Source organism: Stylophora pistillata, chromosome 7 (assembly GCF_964205215.1).
Source record: "Stylophora pistillata chromosome 7, jaStyPist1.2, whole genome shotgun sequence".
NCBI classification, from domain to species: Eukaryota; Metazoa; Cnidaria; class Anthozoa; order Scleractinia; family Pocilloporidae; genus Stylophora; species Stylophora pistillata.
Genome location: NC_142525.1, coordinates 15,964,606 through 15,986,210, shown reverse-complemented (window position 1 = coordinate 15,986,210; position 21,605 = coordinate 15,964,606). Strand labels below are relative to the sequence as shown.

General features: G+C 38.8%; 1 protein-coding gene across 1 annotated transcript in view; it reads left to right on the top strand.

Annotated features, from left to right (window-relative positions):
- The first annotated feature begins 3,046 nt into the window (after window positions 1–3,046).
- Window positions 3,047–21,605, top strand: part of LOC111340177 (uncharacterized) — a 39,487-nt gene continuing 20,928 nt past the window's right edge. Inside the window, exons 1-6 of the mRNA XM_088727622.1 lie at window positions 3,047–3,224; window positions 7,232–7,585; window positions 12,939–13,181; window positions 14,932–15,201; window positions 19,388–19,642; window positions 20,072–20,338. Of these exons, the coding sequence (XP_088583748.1) occupies window positions 3,167–3,224; window positions 7,232–7,585; window positions 12,939–13,181; window positions 14,932–15,201; window positions 19,388–19,642; window positions 20,072–20,338 (1,447 nt within the window). The 5' untranslated portion in view covers window positions 3,047–3,166. The remainder of the gene's footprint in view (window positions 3,225–7,231; window positions 7,586–12,938; window positions 13,182–14,931; window positions 15,202–19,387; window positions 19,643–20,071; window positions 20,339–21,605) is intronic.

Sequence of the window (21,605 nt, the reverse complement as noted above, 5' to 3'; positions counted from 1 at the left end):
GGCCAGTTGAACACTTTTACGGGGTTGAATTATATAATCATGGGTTATCCAAAAATAGGTGTCATTTCGTCACTAGCAGTTTCCATGGCAACGCTTTCATAGGCTTATTCAGACGCATTTTTTTTAGCTTGTGGCTTAAATAATTCGAAAACTAACCCGGTGACCCCATGATTTTTTTCAGTGATTGCTTTTGGCACTTGAAAAGGAAAATACACAAAGATTTTTAAAAAATTCTACGGAGCGGAATTTCAGAAAATTTAGAAAAAAGGCAATTTCCTGACACCGCAAATTTCCTTCCGTAGAATTTTCTAGTTTTTTTTTCTGATGATTCCTTTCGACGTTATTAACATATTGGAACTATAAAAAGAAGGGGTCACCGGACTTGTTTTCATTCAATAGCTTTCGTGAGTTTAGCAATTTCCACGCGCGTTCTCGCGTATTTAAAAATCTGGATTCTGTAAGATCGACATTTGCTCATGATCTGTTATAGCTACCGCTGACAATTGCCTGTGCTCGCGCACACGCCTACGATCTGATGTTTACAGACGTTTACTGCTAATTAAGAAAATCATTAAACAGCTGTCAAAGATAGCCTCCCGGGCTCTTCTTAAAAATCCTACACACGACTTCTGGCTATTTAACAATTATTCCACGAGCGCGCGTTGGATATGAGATGATAGATAGCCAACGAGGCGCGTAGCGCCGAGTTGGCTATAGTCATCTCATATCCAACAAGCGCGAGTGGAATAATTGTTTTATTAAAAACGCCCCCAAGAAATTATTATTTTGTAAGAAGAAACTGGATTTTTTAGCTCCCTTTTGATTTTAAGCTGATGCGTACGCTTACCATATTTATAGATTATGGTATATTGGCTGATACACCATAATGGCTAAGCCAATAAAAAGTCTTGAATTGCATTATCCAATGATCCAGTTTTTAATAAATCATATTATTCTCCTTTAAGTTTCAAAGTCTTCTTCCACCTCAGGTAGATTATCCTTCACTTGAGTTCTTCTTTTTACGCCGTCGCAAGATTTCATATCGGTTGAATATTTCTTTTAAATGTGAAGTGAAGCAACCTTTACTTCTCCAAAACTCGTCTTCTTTATCTTAGTTCCTATCTCCTGCATTCACAGTAGTCGCTCAACACATCAAATACAAGCTCTTAGGTAAACTTCTCACAAAAGTAGAAAAAATTGTACGCGTTGCCATCTTTGTTTTGAATTTTCATCTTTTGATCTCGCGCTTCTTTCGCACGTTTGTCTCGCGCGCGTCACGCAAGAGTGACCTGTTCCCCGTGCAAGGAAACTGGTACGAGCCACCTTGAATTTTATTACAAATCATACATAAAATTGTTCCATACGCGCCCGAGTTTCTATCTATCGCGCGTGATTAGTGCCAGTACAGGCATCAATGGGGTAAGTTTTGCCCATCATATCTTGTAAACAAGCAAGGTAATCAATCTTTTTTATCGCATTTTCGAAACAGCCACTGGTAAGGAACATTTAAGGAAAGTTAAGAAAACAATTTTTCGATAACTTCTTTTTTCCCAAAGAATCTCTTAAATGCAGTCGGATCATAGAGAAACGTGCGGTGGAATGAATTAGGACTGCCGTCTATGATGTAGAAAGTCCAGCCTCCTCATGAGTACTTTGTAACTGCTATTTGTTTCACTCCTTTAGCAGCTAAGTAAATAATTGTTATTTTGGTCTTAAAATGTTCCTTTAATCATTGACGTAACCGTTTTTAAATTACCACGATGTGATTAAAAATGCACTGAAAAATTACCTTGAAAAATAGTTTGTCTCTATCTGGTATGGGTGTATTTCACGTCGCTTTATCATATGACTGAAATATTTAATTGAATATTGAGTGAATCCAACTGGTGTTTCAAATAAAGCTATGGTCCTCACTGGCAAGCAGCAATCTAAGCATTGCAGAAAAACAGCCTGAGAAATATCAGGCTTTGATGGGATTTGAACCTGTGCCTCCCAGTTATTGTAGTTTCGAACGTCAAGCAACTGAGCTGCGATGCCGCAAGTTTGCTAAGTATTTGAACACTTTGTTTCAACAAGTTTAAGGAATCCAGGAAAATTATCTTTGCGTTAAACGCTTTTTGGGTAGAGCAAGCCATGTTGCGCTAGACGGTTAATCTTATTAATTTTTAATTTGATTGATTTTTATTGTCTGAAACGGTGGATTAATGTAATAAATGTCTCCTTTCTCGACAATTATACTCTCGTTTCTCTTCCTTTTTAAGGCACTAAGTTGTCAGTTGTTCACTGATACTCTCAAACCTCTCGCTTGTAAAGTATAGCTGGTTGTCATCCAAACGATTTGACATGCCGAGTCTCTTGAAAACGGCAAAAGATCATAGATATAAGGTTGGACAGCGGCGGACCAAATACTGAACCCTGTGGCATCATTTATTCGTGTACATGTTTCTCTCCCATGCCGGAGGTACATGTGCAGCAGCAACATCACGGTAAAACTAACCACTCATTTGAAATAAACTGGACATTGTAAACTCAACTTACAACAATTATTCAATCCACTGGGGTGATACCATCGGCAAAGGTTGTCGAAACGTCACAAATCCTCAACGACAGCAGTTTTTCTCAGGACTATTCGCTCACCCGGACGAACATTCCAGCCGATCGAAATGTTCACAGAGAGCTCAAAACTTTTTTGCTAGGTGCGATTTTCACTCTTTTACTCTTTTGCACAAGTATTTGAAACAAGTAAGCTTCTATCTTTCTTTGTAACCTAAACGACGACGTTATTCATGTTACAACTGAGATAAAGTCTTAAACTCCGGGAATATCACTTGGGAAAAATCAAACACTTGACGACTAGGCTCTTTATTCTCAGTTCCTTTTAACTCGATCAAGGCCATTGTGTTCTTCATTTTGTGTAAAAACCACCCTTTTGTTGCGTTAACCCTTGCTTATTTATCGGCACTCAGCAGAACCCAGGCACGGATCAAATGGGATAATCCTCGGTGATAAAACTATCGTACCATGAAAGGCGAAGAGAACTATGGGTAACTTTAATTACGTAGTCTTTCTTATGTCGCGTAGGAGAAAATAAGCTGAAACTATAGCTGGAAAACAGACATTTTGGCTCAAGACTTTTATATTCTCTTGGTAAAATGAGACATCCATTATGAGGTTTGTCCTCGTTTGTCGATTCCTTGTACTGCTTGGTGTAGTCCATTACTCAGGTAGGTGACAACTTTCAATATTCCTATCTCTTTAAGTGGATTGTTGAAGCACCAAAACTATGCAGAGATATATTTCATTTACGAAATAGAAAGAGCAAATTGGCGAAGGCTTCATGGGGGAAAACATTTGAAACGTACGGTGTATATAGAAATTTAAACCACAACGTGACCTCTTGTCTAAACTGGGTGAAGTAGTCTAATATCACTTCCCATGAAACATTTTCTTCCGAGAGTAAACCATCGCGAACCTATTTCCATTATCAAATTGAGCTTTCATCCTTCTCCGCCCTAGAGTTGGCTGTTAAAGCATTTAGAAGGGCTAGTGCAGCAGGAGCAAACGCTCTGTCTCCTCAGTATTGTCCTTCTCGTAGTCTGTCTAGACGGCGTAAGTAGATATTCTGAAACTAATACTTTGGCCATTTCATGACAAAATTTGAGAATAAGTTGACCCACACTTAGCAAATTTGAAAGTCAAGGCGGGTCAATTAACTGCCAAAGATCTACTCAGTTATTACATAGATGAACAAGCTAAAGAAACTAAGAGCAGCATCAAGGTGGTTCAACTTTTCCATACAAATACCTAGTATTTACATCGATTAAATATAGCGCTTTTTGTCCATATGTGATATCCTCTGCTTTTTTACTTATTGAGGAGAATACTGCATTTTCTTTTGACGAGGGAAAAAAATTACAAAACTATTTTTCATGTGCGATTCATTTGAAGTCAGCGAGTCATAAAACTTGTTCATTACACTTCCCATCATAAGGTATTTAAATATCAAATCCAAGCTTATCGAATCAGAGTAAACGAAATTTACGGAAATTTTGTAAATTTTGGTTGCGAATTATGATGTGGTTAGTTTCTATTATCCGTGAATACGCAAAGCGTGGAACAAGCACTGTAAGGGTTAGAATATGCAAATTTGTCACTCCTTCAGATGTAAACAAATCGTTATGTCAACGGCAGACCAACTCATATCGACTCTTCGGAATAATACCAGAACGCCTCTATAGACTTTCCGAAGTAATGCCGCGACAGTGAAATGTAATTCGCCTCTTCTTCGAGGTAATTTGATTAATACTCGTCGCAATCAGCACATGATTGAGTCAGCAGAAACTTGCTGAGACGTTTACTGTGGTAATATACGAAGTCAACTTTCAAGACGAATGACCCCTTACGGATCCCCATGATATTTCACCTAAAATAAATTATTTGGTGACATTTGGTTTTTCACGCATACTTCTTTACATTTGCTTTTCGCGGCTATTTGAGATTAGCGGAGGCGCATAATTGCTGCTCAGTCAGATCGAAGAGGAACCGGAAGCCAAATAGGAAAAACCGAAAACCACATCGGATACGAAATGTGGAAAGCATTTAAAATTCTCAGTCTGCATTTTTTACTCAGTCTACAGTATGCAGTCTACAGTCTGCATTTTGTACCTAGTCTGCGTTTTGTACCCAGTCTGTGGTCTGCAGTCGCATTACGATCTGAAATGAAGATTGCGCTGCCATTTTGCTTGTGCTGCGGCATCCGATACCCGATAAATTCAATGGGAGAACCTTCGGTCGTTCCGCTCCTTATCAGGTCCTGACACTTTCTAAACCTTGCTTAAATAATAATTTTATCGTAAACTGCATTTATTAAGCTTTTTTCTGATGTATAGAGTTTACTAGGATTATAGCGATATTAGCGCGCAAAAAATTTGGTTTGGTATTTGGAAAAAGAATGGAAAATTTTGTAACGACGAAGTTTTTGTTTTCGTAATAGCGTTTGCACTTGAGAAGTGCGAATTATTTTTGTAACCAGAAATGTCAATCAATTGAAATAGATGCTGAGATTTCGTGACAGTGCGTTTTCTTTTATGTCTTTTTTCGTGAAGGACTGATCGCAAAGCAAAATGCCTCCGCAAAATGTTTTAATCGCCTTTGTTTGATGTTTGCTTACCACACAAAACCTGATTGTGGCTAGTGAACAATTACTTCAGGTTTTGTTGGGAAGGATTCGGCTTTTACTGTTGGAGACTTGAACTCAACCGGAGCCAACAGACGTCGACGCCGCCGTCGACCTGTAGAATCCTGATACGAAGTCGTAACTTCCCTGAAGTCTTTTTCCGTAGACATTTGAAATTGGGGAGAGTCGTTCGACAACTTACTAAAGCTACGTTCAATAACGAAATGTGATGCTAGTTGAAGGGTATCTGTCAAACAACAATAGATTTTCTCGCCCAACAAAAAATAGTTCACGGCATCTTTGAAGTTTGGTGGTACTTGCGAAAGTTTTGGTGGGTCAAAAAATCGTTCGCACCGAAAATGGTTTCGCGTTGACAGATCTTTTTGCAAAACAAACAAAATTTTGCGTAGTGAGAACAGGCCTTTAGCTCTCAATTATCAATTGTCCTTTTTATGTTCAACTGATCTTCCAAATGAGATTCAGCAGTTAAGGATTACGAATAACGAGCAAAACCTAAGTCAAACCGTGTCTATGACTCGCGGTTTTCTAATGGTCTCGAAAACGTACACCCAAAACAAAAAGAACAGTCGGTTACCTTTAGGATGACTGGCAATTTTTTCCTTGAAATTTCTCCGCCCTCCCAGGACCAAAAGCTCCTTTATGAAATTCATTATAGATGCCATAGTATTTCCTCCGTTCGCTACCACATAGCAAATAATCGTGAATGTACGAAACGCTTCTGGGTAAGCTTGAAGATTTAAAAGTTGAAGCGGAGCCTTTGTAAGTTTTCAACTCGTGACTTGGAGCAAGAAATTGAATGTAGGACAGTTAAATGCAAGCTGTCCAAGATCACTTCCATCCCATCGTTTCAAAAAACGAGATTCTCTATCAAACTGTGGACAACTTTTTTTTTTCGCCTGTCTTTGAGCTGGAACTCAAACATAGTTCAACAGATCCCTTGGATGAATTTGTCCTCGTAGCCTTGAACTTTTCTTGGATTTGAAAATGCTGTATTTCGTGTAAATATTCAGATCCCGCTAAGTAAATTGCGTTATAGTGCTGGAAGTTCATTTACCTGCGGTTGAAAAGCGATTCAAATGTCAGCTGAAAATTTTGCTGTTTTGGCGGTCGGAAGTAGTATTGACTTCCAGTCGTTTCTATTTTAAACATTTTGAGTGTGTAGACAAATTAAGTATCTCACACAGCAAAAGTGAAGAATTCAACAACAAAAATGTGATTTCATTCAAACTTGGTTAGAGTTGATTAGAAATCTCATATCCAACGCGCCTTTAAAATATATGTTTAAAAGACCAGAAACAAATGCAAACAGCTGCGCGGTTGTTTAAAATTTCACAACGTGGACGTCGCAGATGAGTACTTGCTTTGCTATCACCGTTTTTCCCGTTATAAGACGAAGTCAGGGCTGCACACCACGATTTCGATCGTTGTCCATAAGATCTAAGATCATCGCACCCTGAAACGGTGTCTCAACTCCAAAACTGTGTGCGTAGTACGCTGAAAACGAGCGTTTTACCATCATTTCCAGGTTCGTTTCTTTCTGCCTATTTGCAGACTGAACACGGCGCGCAAGAGGCTTGGGCTTAAAGTCAATTTTTTTTCTCTACTGAGAGTGGTACGGTGGATTTTGCACAATACTTACTCCATCCCTACAGTAACACCTCGCTTTAATCGGCTGTCCTGACCAACCAATCAGACAGCGGGATGACACTAACACAGTTAAACAACGCACCAAACATGAATATTCTGCGGGGTTTCCTGTGAGCACTTGAGCTCGAATCAATATTCGCTGAAATACTATCGAAGGCGAAGAGGTGCAGATTTCTTATCAAATTTCACTCGGCAAACGTTTATTATTTGTTCGAATCACGGTTGAAGAGCTTGAATTTATACAGAGCAAATTTCTAATTGCCATCTTTTATTGTTGTTTAAACAGAATTTTACAGAAGGTGACATTATGATGGTATTCAAACAAATGATGTGCATGAATTAAAGCTAACCATTATCAGTAATTTATGTCTTCATGATATCTTTCAGAGTCCAAGCCATATTTTATTCAGGAACCAGCAAGCCCACAAAGTGCTACGGAAGGTGACAATATTACACTTAGCTGGAGTTACAACCTTGATGAGACCTTCCGGCAGACTTCACTTCAAATTTGGAAAGTTTTGGCCAATGGTTACCGAAACATAATTGTCATTAAATACCCAAACAACAACCCACAATTTAACAATGAATTCGGCGATAGATTTCATTTGCAAATAATGTCAGAGAATCAAACATCAGTGGCAATAACTGGAATACCAAGATCCGACAGTGGAAAATATCAGTATCGGATTTCTCCAAGCGACTTCCAATTGGTTACAAGTTCTGTTGAACTCTCAGTGCTGTGTAAGTACAGGAACTTAACAAACAGCTCTAACACTAAAATGATTATAAATGATTGATGTGTTTAGAACATTTAATCTATAACATCTCCTACTGTTATTTATGGTACCAGCTAGTCTGTGATCAAATTATTGTGTGTGTGTGTGTGCGTGTGTGTGTGCGCGCGTGTGTGTGTGCGCGCGCGCGCGTGTGTGTGTGTGTGTGTGTGTGTGTGTGTGTGTGTGTGCGTGTGTGTATATCATGGACAGCTGTGTGAAATGCTGGTGCAAACAAAATTAGTAAGTGACAAAATTCTTAACAATACTGTACTGTAAAGAAAGTAGACTGAATTGAGATGAAATGACACCATCCCAGCAGATTTGGTATACGTGCACTATATCTTCTTTTCGTTCAATAACGAATTTGATCATAGTTGTTTTTCAGATTTCTTGGGTGGTACTGAAGACATTTCACTTTCTGTATCTCTTAACTAAAAACCTTTCTGTTCCTGTGGTTGACAGTAGGCTGCTGGCCGCCACTGCCAAACGGGTATCATCCAAAAATGCAAGGAATATACGATTTAGAACAAGAGACCGCAGTGATCTTGACTATAGGCTTCTCTTTAACAAGATTAATGCAGTAATGAGTAACGGAGAAACAAGAAAATGAGTCACAACAATATTCTCTTATTAGTGAGTGACCCTTATTAGTGAGCACTTTGAGGTTGCCTATATATATAACTTTCGAGTTAAGAAACACGCCATCTTGGACGTCAGTTATGATGTAGCAATAGTTAAACTTTGTTCGAAACTTTGTCCTTGTCGACCTGTACTTTGGCCTTTATGAAAACAATTTCTAATAGTTGAACTATGGTGAACTGTCTTGTAGCTGAATGTCAAAATCCATACTAAATATTCAAAAGGAAAACGTGTAAGCCTCCATAAGCTACTGGAAAGTGAAGTATTAAAGAAAATTTAGCTTTCAAAGATAACCCTCGAGGACGGCTTGCAGAGCCCTGCAAAACCGGCAGAACTTCCAAAACGAAGACTTACAGCGAGAATTACAAGCATGAAAGTTGTCGTTGTTGATCTTCGCTTCCATTTTTAACACCAGTTCCACTTATTTCTTCTATAAAAGCTCGAAATGGTGATACACAACGTGTAGTAAACTCTCAGTCGCCACCCTTAACCAAAGGCGATTTTCAACGTCCTGCGCTTTTCCAAGCAGTGTCTAGATATATCTTGACTCTCCTATGTCTGTTATGAGTCCGCAAAGTAAAAGGTTCTCTATTCCGCCAGTCGCATAATCCGACGGAAAAAAAAAAAAAAAAAAAAAACTAAAGTGCACTCAGTGCATTTTCGGCTAATAAAACAGACACATTTGCATCAAGTACAAATTGTCCTTCCCTAAGCAGGTGCCCATAGTTCACTATCGACTGGACTCAATAGAAATAATTACAATAATTTATGCCTTCCAAACAACTACCTGACGTAAATATGAAGCGCTGATGCTGTCGAAAGGAATCGGAAGTTTCATTTTTTAAACTTCTATATTGAGGTAATTTCTAGTCATGGTAAACACTATATGACAGAGGCGACTTTCTGGCTCGTTTCGTAAATAACGAAGCTCCGCTTCTCATGAGTCGCGACATTTTAAACACATTAGAATGAAAAATATTGCGGTAAAGCTAATTCTAAGCCATAGAGTAAAAAAACCAACTTAAATGTAAAAGTTGACACAAGCAGAATTTACTACTAAAAAAATTAACTTCTGATTTTTTTCTGCGTTAATTTTGGCAACTAAATGTTTCTAATCAATTTTGTCGGTGTCTATGCACAGGAAGAATGATCTTAAAGTCCATCATTTCTAACTTATTGCATGCCAACTGGGGCTGTTCTCAGACCCAAGTGGCTCGTGATCAGTCATACACCAAAGCTGGGCTCCTGAAGCTGCAAAAATAAGTCATTTCATTCCGAGCTAGCAATGCATGTATAATAAGTCCGTCGCGAGCACTGCGGTCTCCTTTAATAAAGTAATTATCTCTCCAGGGCTAGGATTTTTTGGAGGGAAAAAACATTTCCCTTTCTAATTGAGTTAATATCCTAGTACAGTTAATTCTTGGGAGCATACATTCTGGTTTTCCGTAGGTTTCTCTCGACAGTTGCCGCGAAAGAAACACTCCCGATTTCCAAGACGCGAGCGAATGAGCGGGTCGACGTTTCTTCTTGAAAGTAATTTTCCTGACTTTCTCTCTCTCTTTCTCCGAAACAGCGGTATCTCCTTTCTCTGAAAAGGAGCCATGTTTCGTTTGAAACATATATAGATGTATTACATCCAAGTCGAGAATTTAATCAATAGCGCCCTCCCCGCCAATGTTTTCCTTGCTTACATTCATCCCAGCAGGGATTAAAATGAGCTTGCTAGACTTCTGTTGCTACGTCATAACACATATGGCGGTTTTCAATTTGAAAATGCTGATCTTTTGAACGTAATTGTTCACAACTAAAACGCTTTTAGCTCCAATGCATAGCGAGTTAGGACAATGCAAGTGACTTTCGATATAAGTAAACTTTTTCTAGACTGTACTTTCCCTTTAATGGGCAACGATAAGAGGTGCAACTACCTTCGAAGGAAAGTCACCCAACTGTGTCTATTGATTATAAACCATGCTTCCAACGCCTCCAGAGTCTTCAACGAAAATTGTTAAGAGATTCGGAACTTATCAGGGAATATAATGAAATAATAAATGAGCAATTGAACAAAGAAATCGTAGAAAAGATGCCCGTGGGGGATCGAAACGAGAAATAAAGCGAAAATGTGCACTACCTACCACACACAAGATTGATCCGACAGTCAACATTAATGGTTGGAATCGACGAAGTTAACAGAAAAATTCCCGTGGCTCAAGGATCCTGATGATCGGAACTCTGGAATTGTGCATTTGAGGTTCACCCGTCTCGTATTTGAACTGAGACCATTATTCGCTATTTTAGCTTCGCTAGTTCGATATCATTTAGATGGACAGGTTTCAAAGGAGTCAGACTGGACTTCATTCATCTCTTGAAGAATTCTTCGTATGTATACGACCTTGTCACTGGTGAAGCAAACGGGAGCAACGGGAGGAGTAAACTTGAGAAAATGGAAAATGAATTCGAAGATTGTACAAGAAGCGATTAATTGATCTAACGTCCAGGTGAAGTCAAACATTGTACGGGGAAGCAAGAAAACTGTTATCGAAGAGGACAAATCCTACGCTAAGACTACAAACGTAAAACGGAACTTCACTTGATTCTGATCAGGCATACGACAACACTAATTTTAAGGTGTTGAGCTCGATTTGGAATACTGCTACCGATCAGTTTACATTCAATTTGGCAGATCTCTCAGAACAAGTAAGGGTACTCCGGGCTACAAAGCGATCGTTGTTAAAGATCGCATGTAAGATATCCGATCCTATGCGACTGTTAAGCCCGTTTACCATTCAATGGAGGATCTCATTTCAAGAACTTTACAATGGGCGTGCCGACTGGGACGACCAGTTAAGCGACAAGAACGAGTAGAAATGGAATTCGCTTATTTGCGAGCTTCAAACTCTGCACAATGTGTCCGTACCGAGATGGTATTTTGACCACGCTTCAGGCAATCTAAAGTCAGTGGAACTTCATCGTTTTATAATTAGTGACGCTTCAGACAAGGCTTACGCTACCGTTGTTTACCTTCGCTCCATTTATGACGACAGACACATTGATGTGAACTTGGTTGCTTCGAAGAAAGAGGTCGCACGCTTTATTTGTTTAACTCGAGTCATCGTATTTTTCACATTGCTCGTTTCGCCAATTTAGTGGTTATACTGGGCATAATTTACTCATTCAAACGCTAAAATTCTCTCTCTTAAAAACATCGTCGAGGTTTGATATATCATAGGCTGATAAAAAGTAGTCACGTTAATTATTACATCAGCAAAGTACCGTCTAAACAGAAGATGTAAATAACTGCAAAGAAATGGATATTTAGCATGGCAGTCGGAGAAGTCATATAGCTTGCTAAAAATTTCAATCCTCGTCAAAAGAGCAACGAGAAAAGTCTGTAGCCAGAGGCGAGTAAGTTATAAACTTATCGCGTGTTCTCCCAACATCTCGCGTGGTTGATTACGCCGGTGAACCGATAGAAAGTCTGGCTTATTACTTAAGTAGCTGAAAAGAAAATGAGTGGTCTCGAAAATCATTTTATCAGGATTTGCCCCATGCCAGTTAAATGACATTTTCCAGTATACAATCTAATGTTCAGTTTATCACCACCTCTCATTATAGGCATGCTCACTAATAAAAAAAAATTCCATTGTAAAAGGATCCAATCAGTGTGGTTAGCGCATCATGGGAAACACAAAAAGTATCTCCTTTTTTATAGAAAAAATTTCACCTGTTAAATCTTGTTTTTAAGAGAGAGAATTTTAGCGTTTGAATGAGTGAATTATGCCCAGTATAACCACTAAATTGGCGAAACGAGCAATGTGAAAAATACGATGACTCGAGTTAAACAAATAAAATCGTCGAGGTTTGATATATCATAGGCTGATAAATTCAAAGCTTCAACGTCTACAAGGGCAACCCACGGGCATTTGACCGTCATCCGTGCCCGGGAAGAATTGATTTTGACAAAATGCCTTCCAAGGGGTGAGGAGTTTAAAAGTTGCCTGGGTGGTTTGGGATTTTAAACTCAGTGGAAGCGTCAAGTCTTTTCAGTAGCTAAAATACACATATCTCAAAAATATTTGATATTGGGGAGTTTAAGGGTAAAGAGCTCTCTTTCGTGAGCGAGTTGCTCAGAAAAGAAAAGCTCTATAAATTAAAAGCTGAGCAACAGTTTTGAAGATATGTTTAAAATTAGAGTTTACATTTCAATTGTGATTTAAAGCTCTTAAAATTTTTTTTTAAAAAATGCTGGTCAGTGAGTAGAGAATAATAGTTTCTAATCTTGCTTTAGTCGTTTGCAGGGGATGAACTGCATGGTATGAGATAATGAATGAACGAGCGCTTTAAAATTTACGGCAACCGCTCTAAAAAAAAACTACAATGATATAATTCATTCGGAATTATATTATTCAGTTACTAAACGCAGCTAGTGTGATAACTTTGCAGATTTTGGAATGACGCAAAAAAAAAAAAAAAGAAAAAAAAAAAAAAGGAAACCCAACGGAAGCGCTGCTGAGTCATTCAAGTAAAAAAAAAAAAAAAAAAAGAACCCTTTGTGGGTTTTAGCTCATCATGATTGAACAGATCTCCAAAATTGGGAAGAAGATACAGTTTTAGGTTATTTGCTTGGGCATACATTGTATAAGTCTCAACAAACTAATTCTGCTAAGACGGTTACATTATAGATCCAGCAAAGATCAACCACACCTCTGATAATCAGACCCTGAATGAAAGTGACACATTTCATCCAAAATGTGTGGCTGATGGTAATCCAACACCAAATATCACTTGGACAAGAGTTTCTGACAACAAAACCGTGTCTGTCCCTCTCCTCGTCATTGGTAAAAAAGAAGAAGATGGTTACAGGTGCACTGCAAGTAATGGTGTTGGAAGCCCTGATAGCAGGATTCTTTATGTTTTTGTACAAAGTAAGTTGATTTTGAATTGTTCGCCGTCATTTCTTGTTCCCCGTTACACAGAGTTACAAAACATCTCAGCGGGAAAATTTTACCCAGGTTAACGTCCACCATTCATTCTTGGGTCTCCAGGGAAAACTGCTTGGAACTAGTTCTTAACCTGCACGAAGGAATCAGATAATAGCTTTCACCCTTTATACAAATTTGCGAGTTTGGTTCCAACTACCCTGGTTTAAAAAGACGCACAGTTCTCATAGAAACAAGACTAACATGCACAGGAGAGACTGAGTGCTTCGGGTGAGCTGTGCCGAGCTTTGTCGCAAACAGGCTCTGTCAAGCCTGTAACAAGAAGTATGGTTAATACGAGTTTCGGCCCTAATAAAAAGCGCTGTGGTATTTTTGGAGCAAAGTCGTTTCCCTTTTTTTGTTTTTGGAGTCTTCGTAATAGGATGCTTCAAGCTTTCCCGAAGTGAAAGTGAATTAGAATTAACTACAGTCGAAAGCGAAAAATAGTCCAAAATGAAAAACAGACGGACATGATTGCCATGTTGTGAATTTTTTTGCGCGTTTTGACGTGGTGCGACCTAAAAAACTTTTACTTTCCGTAATTGCTATGCCGTGGACTTTGAGAGCACTAAGTTCGATTCTTTTCTTGCAGTCGTTTCCATTGGACTAAAGGTCACTTATTTGAAGATGGACGAAAGTTTAAAGTTTAAAGTTCGCGGATTTCAGTGTAAATTTCCAATTAAGGCAATGATACTGTTTGACGATCGGCGCCACAATTCACCATCTCTCTATCCTCTGCCTCGCACATAAAGCGTATCCTAAAGATGTGCTGAACGAGTGTTAACATGTATGGCGTAGCTGTACTTTTGCCTCGATCCGTTTCAAAGCCGATAATTTTTAGCGTAAAATGGTGCGTTAGTGACCGAGCATGAGGTCAAGATGGCTGGATATTGCCGAGCTCTTACTTTTGAGTTTTGATGGGCCGAGACGATCGAAGAAGGAGACTAATATCCAGCCATCTTGACCGAACAAGCTTTGTTAAAAAAATTTTTTTTATTATATCGCAAAAATATTTCACTTTGATAAGAATCAAGAATGAATTGTTTATTTCGAGAGCTGGGAAAGAAAGTCAACCGTGTTTGTAGCACAATAAACCCAAGAGTGTCGTTGAAGTTTTTCTTTCTTTTGACCTTCTGCTGCTTTTGCGATTTCATTTCGGACGTTCTCCTAAAGATACGAACTCAGTAGAAGTCCGCTCCAAGCGCTTTTTCCTTGCACGGGATCAATACGGACAATCTCGAGCGGGCAAGATGGGCCCATATGCATCTTCAAGATCTTCGTAGAGTTCTTTCTCTTCTTCGTAAGAGAAAGAACTCAGAGATGTTTCTAAAACCTTACTACTGTAGTTAGGTGTCCAGGATGACGTTATTAGCACAGTTTGAGAATACACCATAAAAACAATTTTTTCAACCTCAATGCACCACTAACGCTGTACTGTAGCGTAGAAACACTTCACTCAACAATTTTTAGAGGCTACAATAACAATCACAGGCTTTATTTACCTATTCAACAGCGGTGAAAACTTGAGCATATTTGACACAAAAGTTCAGTTGCGTAAAATATTGTTCGTTGTCGGAATTAACAAATGAAGGTAAAAGATACGGTAGTGCACCGATATGTCAAATGGGAGTTTAAAAAAAAAAGCTATATATTATAACTCAACCCGAAGAGTGCTGATCTTTTGAATTTATTTTAGACTACCACCCAGTAAAGACCACTATGACAACAAATCTGACTGACAACACCGTTGTTGTGAGTGAAACATTCAGTATCACCTGCAGCGCACAGGCCAACCCACCTGCAAAGTATCGATTCTATGAAGGAAATGAGTATGTAGATAATGCAGGCAATGATGCAATGATTACTACTTCAGCTAGTGAAAAAGTAAAAATGGTGAACTACAGCTGCATCCCGTTCAATGTTTATGGTAATGGAACAAAAGGAGAGGTAGCAGTGACTGTGTACTGTAAGTATTTGATAGAGTGAACTCTGTAGCTTTTAAAAAGTCAGCGTTACACAATATTTATACATTTATTAGAAAGTTTCGAAATAACGTGTGTTCTGACTGGTTGAAACAAGGAGGACGAGAAAATTGACGAAATCAGAAAGTGATCAGAGAAGAAAGAAACACATTAAACAGACTCTCTGAGTCTTTAAAGGAAAAGGAAATGACTTAACTTTTACGGATTGTTCAGTCAAAATCTGCCGATTTCTGCCGCTTTCACCGCCATATTGAAAATATCGCTACCGCAATGTAACGCAATCAGAGTGCACACACCGCCTACTTGGAGTGAAGCAATCCTCAGAGATAGAAACGTCCGCCCTTCCATTGAACTATTTAGAACTTGCTTCTATGTCAGTCTGTAAGCGTTGAGTGGAAGGCCATTGATTTGACTTCTGACTTCATTGGTCCTCGTTTAGTTTTGAGAAGTTTCAACTAGAATCGCGTCATTGAGTAAAATCTCGCATTCTGATTGGTTAACGAAGCGAGGTATTCAGCGCGAAACTGCGAGTTGAAAACGAGACTAAGCGAAATTGTTTCGCATCTACGTCACTAAGCACAATAACTATCGTCAAAATTGTTACAAAGTTTAAATTCTAAGTCAATTTAAAATGTTTTCAAAACCATTGTCACCTTCTAAAGAGCAAGAACAAACAAAGCGTTTTCAAAATGAGCCTGAAGTTCTTCGTTGTTTTGAACTGAACTTCAAATTCTTGGAGAAGCATGAAAAACCTCTTTCGCTCGCGACAACCCGAAAGCGAGAAAATCCTGTGAACACGGCCCAGAAAAACCAATCTCCGAGCTAACAGGTCACGCCAACCCGGGTTCAATATCCATCTGCAGCCATACTCTTTTAGAAAAACAAAAAAGGATGTCAAGGAAGTTGGCTGGGTTTTCAGTCGTACCACTACAACTGTCACAGCTGCCAACGCCAGCGACGGTCCAAGCACTAAAGCTTTGGGAGAAATTTATGTCAACAGCCTTGCACTTCCATCAGGAGTTGGCAATAACGCAACATCAATGAATAACGGCATTGATGATCTAGCAGTAAGAGTTCTAGGTGGATTGTACACCAATGTATCGTTCTCCAGTGAATATCTCCATCAACTTTCGGTCGAATGCTCATCCCAACGATTCAGCTAATGGCAGTCGCCTGTAGTGAATTTCTACAAATAAAAAGATTAAAGTGCCTATAACCCCAAAAAATGTTTTTGGCCATATCAAATCTCTCTATTGCACTGAGCAAAATGCCTTAAAAATTTTTGTGTTTGGTTAAAACTGCGATTTTTTATGATTTTTTAAAGTCTGGTTTATTTTTGGAACGACCGAGTGAACCAGACACTGGGGCTAGTGACGTCATTCCAGGCCATAGGCAGTGGCGTTCCGATCCAATCTCAGTCAATATTATACGTTTCCAACGAGATGAAACCTTCGCTAAAGCCTGATCTGGTAAATTTTTCCCACCTTTCTCTTACTTCTCTCGCTTTCAGCTGATTTCTCTTCCTCAACATTCCACGCGTGAACAGTTGGGTATCCAGTCAAGTCGCCGACTGTTCAACTCGCCAACGCTAACTCGCCGACGTATAAAATCGAGTAGAGACGTCGTCGATTTGGACTTTTCACGAAACACTTCTTGTTGTTAAAGAAATAAAGTGTCGATCAATACACGTGTTTACATTTCAAGGCACCTACCATCAATCGCGAAGTTATTGCACTTGAAATCAGTGCTTTCGCTTGCGCACTTCATTTCTCTCAGGTTGCCATCAGAGGTAAACGGTGTAAATTACTTTCCTTCTCGAGCAAATTATTTGAAATTTTGAAAAAAAGATGTTAACGATAAACGGCTTGTAAATACAGTGAAATACCACTATTATCCTTAAATAGTGTGAAGCTTGTTTAAAAAGTTCGAAAATTAATGTAAAATCAAGCGCGAGGTAGAAATAAAACTGTCGAAGGTTAAAACGTGCACGACTAACCTTGCTTTCTATTCGCTAACATAATGACACTTCTGACAGTTGGCTTAGAAATGGCTTTCTAGAGAACGCGCTCGCGGGAGAAAAACAAACAATAATTTTGCTGACATAATTTCTTGTTTTTTTCTTTTCATTCAGTTATGCGATTCAAGGAAATTTCATTACCTGACTCGTAAATTCCGCGTTAAATTGCACTTGAAAACTGATATTGCACTCATCGCTTCGCGATTCGTGCGATATCGGTTTTCGCGTGCAATTTAACGCGGAATTGCCTCGTCAGGTAATAAATTTTCCTATAGTATACTTCGCTTCAATATATTAAGGATTTTTGTAAATTAACCCTTTTCCAATAACAGTGACCACTTTGTCTTCTTTTATCATACTGATAAACGCGTAGAAAACTGGATCGGTCTAGCTTCAAGTGAGGAACGCATTTTAAATCAGGTTAAAGTTTGAACTTAGCGGATCAAGTTTAATTTGTCACTTTCGAGAGGAGAAGCAAAAAAGTGACGCCTCAACGAACACCTATGTTCATGCTGTTCTGGGCTTCATTTTTTAAAGGAGCCTTGAATTGACTGGATCTCGAGATCGTTGAATGCCTTCTGGCAGGTTCATAAACTTAATCAGATAGAAAAGGCAGTAACTGTAAAGCGATAATGACGCTCGCCCTAAAAATTTATCTGATTCCTGTTTCAAGGTCACTAGAACTCCATTCTGGTCTCAGGTGAATGTTTTGCTTTTAGCTGCGTGCGATGATATTTATCACCTAATTAGTGGGCACAGTGCGATGAAAGTCAGTTGTTGTTATTGTTGTTTTTGTTGTTTTTTTTTATGGCAGGTTTAAATTTCATTTGTAGTCCGGCAATCTACCGACACTTGGTGTAAAAACAGAAATCACTTCTTTTTCCCTTAAAACTCTATATTTCTAATTACAACCAAAACAGTGAGGATTAAGAAATAAAAGTATTTACTATTTAAACGTGTTTTCATAGCCTCATCTAAACCAGACGAAGTGTGGCCGGATTCGAGAACTTTATGCAACCCTGAGAGGCCGTTGAGAGTATGCATAACCTTAAGTGAGACTATTTAAACACGTAAAAAGTCCTCTATTGCTTTTGTAGGATATTTCTCTCAATTGATGCAACAGATGAAGGAAAAAGCTGTCATTTCCTGATTGGCATATGTTTTCTTAATACACGCTCTGAACTTTAGTATTTACTACTAACCAATCAAATCACATATCTCATAACAAATAAGCCAATCAAAATTCGCGTTATCAAAGTCAAAATTAAGTTGAAATTTGTGGCAAGCATACGAGATATATTTGTGTCATCATATACTTTGTATTTTGCTTGACTGGAATTCTCAGATCGTAGGCAGTGATAATAACCGCAGGAAGTAAAACTTGTTAAACATCCTTACCTTTAATGCATAGGTGCTTTGTGTCTTCTAGCTTACCTTTAATGGATAGGTGCTTTGTGTCTTCTAGCTGTTTTCAACGCTTATAAATAGAATTTCTTTGGACTGCAAGTTGAGCACCAAAGAAAAATAGGGAGGGCAGGTCAGCTCAACCAGTCCTGATTGCCGACTGCCGTCACTCCAAGACCAATTAATTCCAGAAAAAGTCAACTCATTTCCGTCCAATTGCCACCAGCAAGAACGAATAAAGAATACTTGCTCGTTCGAGTAGCAACAGTTTTCAAATTCTGCTACTTCGGTCCGAGAGACGATCTGTTTTGTCCATATTTTGGCCTAATTCACTTTTCCCAAAGCCTTGTTACGAACCGCTATACCATTAATATCGAAGCTTTCTGGTCGAATTCACTTACCAGAGAATCGTTGAATTTGTTCAGGAGTAGAGCAAAAGAAAAAAAAAAGATGAATAACGTGAAATCTTAACAAAAAAAATTCAAAATGTTCAAAGAATTAATATTACCATGATCATTTCGTTATCTTTTTTTTTCTTTGTCATCAAACAAGAGAATGCTAGTTTGCAAAACAACCAGACACTTTCTCACGCTAATTTTTCACAAAAGCAATAAATGAAACAGTTATTCTCTCCCCTGCAGGAGGATAAAATCACAGTCTTGGGACTTCAGTTCTATTAGACCTAAAGTACTGAAAGAAGAAGTAGAGGATAACCTCTATCAATCTGACGATTTTATTCCCTTTCTTAGATGCTCCCGCTGGTGCAAAACTCATTACCATTCCCAGAAACACCACAGTGCTTCGCAATAGTCTCTTCACTTTAATATGCCAAGCTGATGCTAGTCCTGAAGCTGAATTTAAATTGTATTTTAATGGTCGCTTCATCAAAATTAGCAGCTCCGGGATATTTCATGTAACTGTGATGTCTGATGGTTCTTACACGTGTGTTCCTATCAATAAAGTTGGCGCAGGAAAGAATGCCAGTGTCATTGTCACGGCTGTCGGTGAGTCTACCTCGATACATCTCTGCAGAAAGAGAATAGTATAGCATTGTTATTTTGTAAGTTACATGGCTAAAATACTTTGCATGCCGATACTTTCACGAAGGAGTTAATTTCTTCTTGATAAAGAAAACTGACCCTGCCTTTTTTAATTTATTCTCATGGGAATGGTGAGATGTGTCACATCTCATTAGATGTTTTCCAATGCAAGTACCAACATAGTCTTTAATTTAAAGCCGTTAAAACTGGCTCGTAAGTGGTCCGTTTCGAGAGCTCAAATTCGATATGCTAATTAATCATACCATTGAAATTGTCAATGTCATGCTTTTCTATCTCATGGAAAAAAATAGAGGCCTTTTGATGTGGCTATAGGTAGTATGACAATCATAACTTCGCATACAGGTATTCATTTGGAAGTTCATCTCTTATCAGATGCTCCAGTAGTCACAGTTTCACCGGAGGTAAAAACCGTCGACGAGGGGAGCAACTTGAATTTGACATGTGCTACGTTTGGCAAACCGAAACCCAGCATTAAGTGGACTGAGGTTGGCTGTTCTGATGTTCTCTCAAATGCCTTACTACTCACCATTGTGAATGTAACCAGACCTAAGACAGCAAACAGCAAAATCCAGTATCAATGCAGAGCTAGCAATGGAGTGGGGACACCTACCATAGCTACAGCCATCATCATAGTGAACCGTAAGTATGCAGGTGAAATAGTTGTTGGTCTGTTTGATATACACTGTGGGTTACGACTTCACATTAAATACTTTTCCCCTGACTGTAAGGGACTCCTTTTAAGGAATATGAGCCTTTAGCAATTTTCAATAGAACCCACAAGGATTATCAGCACCACTTCCACCTCGCTGGCTCTTTTTCTGTGCATTTATCCACACAATGATTCCAAAGCTGTTACGATGCCAACTTCCCTCAACTTACCTTTGTTTGTAAAATTGATGCCCAATAATGGAAACCAACACTTAAAAGCTCAATGGATAGAGCACTGGACTGATGTGTGGGAGGTCCAGGGTTCGAGCCCCGGCCGGACCAACACTCAAGGTCTTAAGATAATTGAGAAGAATATGCTGCCTTTCTATAACATCAAGAAATGGTTTAGATATTCTAGTCTTCTCGGATAGGGACGAATAAATGGAGGTCCCGTCTCCTGCAGGGTTAGGGATAGGAAACGTTAATTTCCCATGCACGAGATTACTGTGTGATGGATGTCCTCCCCTGGGGTGAGATGGGTGGGTCGTTGTCTTGCGTTTCATACATGAGCCTCTGGCTCGGGCAATATGGGTAACCTTTCTCCACGTAAAAGACATTAGACTTTGATTACTATTACTATTACTACTGTAACTATGCAAATTTAGAACCCACATTACTTCGAGACGATCTGGAACATACCCCGTGGGAAGAACTTCTTAATTACGCTTCAAAATATTAATGAGGCTTGTCTTGCTTGGAAAGGAAAAGGTGTGTAACCAAAAAAAAATTCTCAGAAGAGAACATAGATAATCCAAAGCGATTCTGGAAAACTGCCCGAAAATGTTTTCCCAAGCAAGAACTCTGATAAATTACACTCCATTCTCTCAAATTAAAGTGTGAGACGATGACTGCCACGCTGAAATTGCCAACGCCTTAAAATACTATCTCGAGAAAGTGGTAAACTTTTGTTTACATAGTACATGCACGAGTGCCTCTTCTGCAGCGCCTTAATTAAGAACTTGACTGTCGTCATGTATCGTCCAGTTATATCTGTCCTCTGTCTCGTTCTTTTTTTTTTCTTTAAATTTGTCGGCAGATCTAAAGTTATCTTGGTCCTGTCACTGTTGATAATATAACCTTCAAAATTGTGACCGGATTTGAGAATTTATCACAAGCTAATAATATTGATCCTCAAAGCATGGGAATAAATTCTACATTTGAAGATTCTAGGTCTGTGGAACTCCTACTTCCAGAGACA